This window comes from Coregonus lavaretus, assembly GCF_964263955.1.
Source record: "Coregonus lavaretus genome assembly, chromosome: 2".
In the NCBI taxonomy this organism is placed as follows: domain Eukaryota; kingdom Metazoa; phylum Chordata; class Actinopteri; order Salmoniformes; family Salmonidae; genus Coregonus; species Coregonus lavaretus.
Window position 1 is genome coordinate 36,587,270 of NC_139989.1, and position 4,293 is coordinate 36,591,562.

Consider the following 4,293-nt stretch of genomic DNA (forward strand, 5'->3'; position numbering starts at 1 on the left):
TTACACCATGCAACTAGGCTACTGCAAACCACAAATAATAGCCTAATAATATTAATAATAGTTACAGCAATTACAATCATCACTACAGGTAGAATAATGACATTACTGGAGTTCATATGACCTGGTAGGAGAAGGCTACTAGGAAGAGGGATGGGCTAAGGGTGGTAATAGGTGTCTAGAACTAGAAATGGTTGCAATGGGATGTACCCAATTACACTAAATGTAATGGGGAAAAAACTATTTATTTCATCAGCTGTATGACAGCTGTGTGTTTTTCCCCATCTACCTACACATATCGAAGTTGCAAACTAAGAAATACAGGAACTGGGGAATATTTATTCAAGCAAAAGTGATAGGCGAAACTAGCAAGACAAACATTAGCTTAGAAAGTGATAATACAAGACCAAATATATATTATATCCCAGGTTTGCCTTTTGGAACGTCAGGGGCTCATGTGCGTAAGAAAATGTTTCCCTATATCACGGAAAGCGTAACCTTTTATTCAAATGCTCTCATTTAGAAAACAAATAAGTATTTTCATACATTCAATCATGCATTATTATAATCAACACATCCTTTGTTTCAAGTCAAGGACTCAGTATAAACAATAAATAATGTTTTAAATCGTTCCTATTTTACCAAATTGAAGTTCAAAATATTGTGCTTATTGGTGCACATTTTCAGAGCTGTAAAGATGTGTCTTACAAATACAATTGCGTCCGAAAATAAATAAAATAGTGTTCAGGTCATAAATAAAGTGATCCTTTTAAATTGGCTTCCCATAGCCTAGACTAGTAAACAATAGTCGTCGATTCAAGACAGTAGCCTATGTCTGGCAAAAAGCCCAATTAAGCAACGTTGCAATCATTCTATTGAGCTATCAAGAAACAACTACAAGACAGTTGTTTAAATAATAATAAAATAAAGTGCTTTTATGAAGTGTTGCGGGACAGGGGTATGGAGAAAGAAAAAGCATCCCAGATATGTCTCCTTCATGGAAAAACTCAAGTGTAACCGGTAAGAGCCACCATATCCTCATGCAAAGTGTATAGGACATAGATAGTACTTTCATCCAGCCCATCCTTACGATCAGGGCATCTATCTCCACATCCTTCAACATTCGGTCCATCCTATTATTGACGTTGCATCATCCCGTGCTCCTGCACTCAGTCATGTCCATGTAGGTCTGTCTCTGCGCACCATGTTCGTGAGGAATCAGACGGGGAAATGTGTGATGTGTCCCTGGTTCTGTGTTCCCGTGTCATCTTCTTCATCTTCATGCGGCGATTCTGGAACCAGATTTTGACTTGACGGTCAGTGAGGTTGACACTGCGAGCGATCTCCAGGCGGCGATCGCGAGTCAGATACATGTTGAAGAGGAACTCCTTTTCCAGCTCCAGGGTTTGGTATTTGGTGTAAGGAGAGCGCTTCTTTCTCCCCGCCTTCGCCCACAGCCATCCACAGGATGCATCATTTTCGAATGTTGCATCCTCTGTCAAAACAAGACAAAACATGTATATAATGGTAGCATGGCAGAGCACGAATTCTTTGTTCCAGGATATGCACATTTCTATAATGCTCTCGCGGGCATTACCTGGCTGAGAATTTCAGTTTATGGCGGGATATAATGTCACATGACATGCCTCTCTCCCCCTGTGTGTGTGTGTGTGTGTGTGTGTGTGTGTGTGTGTGTGTGTGAGAGAGAGAGAGAGCGAGAGAGAGAGAGAGAGATAGAGGTAGCACAACTGTTTTGTGTTCTATTTTCTCCGCTAATTGACTGATTTCTAGTTCTCTGGTAATTATCTGAAATGCAGGGTTTGTTATCATGTAGGCCTTAGCTAAAACGACTTACATTCTACTTGGGCGTGAATAGGGTATTATCAAAAGAACAAACTATTATCAAAAGGACAAATGGAAAATATGTAGGACTACACATGCATAGGAGAGGCATAGGAATAGCTCTTACAATTCTGTTATTGTGTTTAACGAATGTCGTGCCTACTGGAGTAAAGTCCATTTGTCTAGCAACCCATAAGTCAAACAAAAAACGATGCTAGGCCCATGTTTGGATCAAATATTTTACAAATCTCAATATTTTCCTATGTTTAATTTGCAAATGGACAAAAAGCTATGTAGCAGTCTATCTGAATGTAGCAGATGATGTGAATGGTGTGTAGCCTTCTAGCGAGGCATAGGCTATTGTTAGGCTAAATGATGCTAGCCTACTCAATAAATCATTATATGACAAAGCTCTATTCTGAGTAGGCTATAGAAATCAGAAGATTTCACAGAAAAAATGAACAAATACATTGAACATCTTAAGTAGAAATGGGTTGTTGTTGATCCATTAATTGGTTTCACTAGGCCTATAATGACAATTTATTTGTAGTATGCTAAATGCCGTTGGACAACTTATTTCGATATTTACCATTGACAAACATGGTATAGTTGTACAGAAAAGTATTATTTTGAACAAAATGATGTCATTTGAACATTCAATGCCAAATATTGCCATGCGTAATTTTACATTTTAGTCATTTAGCAGATGCTCTTATCCAGAGCGACTTACAAATTGGTGCATTCAACTTAGGATAGCCAGACTTTACAATCTGAATAGAACTATGTCAATATTTGGTTCATTGGTTAACGTCCGTGTTATATAATCCCCTTTTTAAATTAGATAGCCATATTTTCTGCCATCTCTCAGTGCTCATTTTACGAAACTATATATTTTACATGTTAGCTATAGCATCTAGCATTGCAACAGCTAGCATTAGGTTTAGCCTACATTTTATTGTGAGACTGAGTCAGTCGGTTATAGCCTACCCTCACATAAACCTGGGCCCACAGTCAATTGTAGGCTACACCTAGCTAACTGTCCCTAAACACAAAGGAGACTTCCGCTGTTTTGATGTTCAAAAGAGCGCACAGTAAAATGGCGTGCAATTTAGCCTGGCGAGGGTGATTCCGTGCAATAAATTAATTTTAATTCCCTTTGTCCTCTCCTTGCTCTTCCCTTTAACAGCCTTCGTAAAAAAAATCACCTTGTCTCGATTGACGGGTTCATGTTTTCCTGTGGCTATTGCCATGGTCGCGTTCTATCTTTTCAGAGCCTTTTTCCTTTTCGTTCCATTTACCCACCTTGCGTCTCCTGTCTGGAACTTTTATCACCCTCGGGTAAGTCTGATGGGGGCTTGTCTCGCCGTAAACCTATGACTAAGTCTTCCGTGTTGGTCTGAATGCTGGCCAGGGTGGTGATGCTGCTACTATCGCTTCTCTGGGTTGGACACTCACTGCTGCCCAGCGCTAAGTCATCAATAACGCGCTTGATGTCAGTGTCTGGATATGGCAGCACCGGGAAGCTCAAGGACAAATGGCGCGAGTCTGAGTGGGAAGCGCGCGGTGGATTGACGGTGGGCAAGCCGTGCACGCTGTTGTTGTCCTCGTGGACTTTGATCCCCGAGTATGACTGCTCTGGGCGGAAGTAGCCCTCAATTGGACCAGGACCGCCCGTCATGGAGCCCATCTCTGACATTAGTCTGGTGAAGGCAGACACGTCCGGTGACGGTTTTGAATGGTTGTCCGGTTCCAGGAGCAAATAGGAGGAGTCTTCTTTTCTGTTTGACGCGCTGTAAGGACACGCACAGACCTGCGGAACCCGGACCGGGCTCAAGTGTGGCTCGTCCCAGTTCAGTACACCCTGGTGGTATTGGTGTCGAGGCTGAGCCATAGCTTCCTGCGGCTGCAACGGCTGGTGCTGGTTCATTGTTCCGGGTATGGCCGTGTTTGGCACGGAACCCCAGTTATTTGGGACTCTGCAGTCTGGGTCAGAGCGGGCGGCGTGCTGGTGAGGGTGGGCGACAGAGGGGGGTTCCTTTGGACGGCAGTCCACGAAAGAGTTAACCAAGGACGCCGTGAAAACGCATCTCTCCGAGCATGACATTGCTAGGACATATTTTGGCGAAAAGAGTCAGGCGAGCAGCTTCCTGCAAGGGACCCAATAGCGTCTGGGGTTCACGGGAAGGCTCCTCCCCTTGCGGCGCTGGTTGATTCAAGTGCCTAAATCTCCTATTGCCAGAACTTCATGTTTAATTTATTTCTGTAATAGGTTGCAGATTTCTTATCCATTCTCATATAGCCATAGCTTACCTTTAATTAAATTAAATGCATATCGCCAATCAATGTAAGTAGCAGAGTTGTTTTCAAAATGGCTTTCAAAATGGCAGAGATTGACGTGTTGTTCACTGCTAGATGGAATATCTGCATTAAATTATATTTTGGACACAGTGTGTA

The 4,293-nt window shown here is 42.3% G+C and overlaps 1 protein-coding gene across 1 annotated transcript; it reads right to left on the minus strand.

The window, feature by feature from the left end:
- Positions 1-317: 317 nt before the first annotated feature.
- On the minus strand, positions 318-3,958 carry LOC311145098 (homeobox protein Hox-B10a-like). Its single transcript, XM_084181281.1, has 2 exons — positions 3,142-3,958; positions 318-1,492 (listed from the first exon to the last, which is right to left on the minus strand). Exons 1-2 carry the CDS (start codon positions 3,941-3,943, stop codon positions 1,167-1,169), a joined length of 1,128 nt encoding a protein of 375 aa, XP_084037407.1. The 5' UTR covers positions 3,944-3,958; the 3' UTR covers positions 318-1,166.
- Between the last annotated feature and the right edge of the window lie 335 nt (positions 3,959-4,293).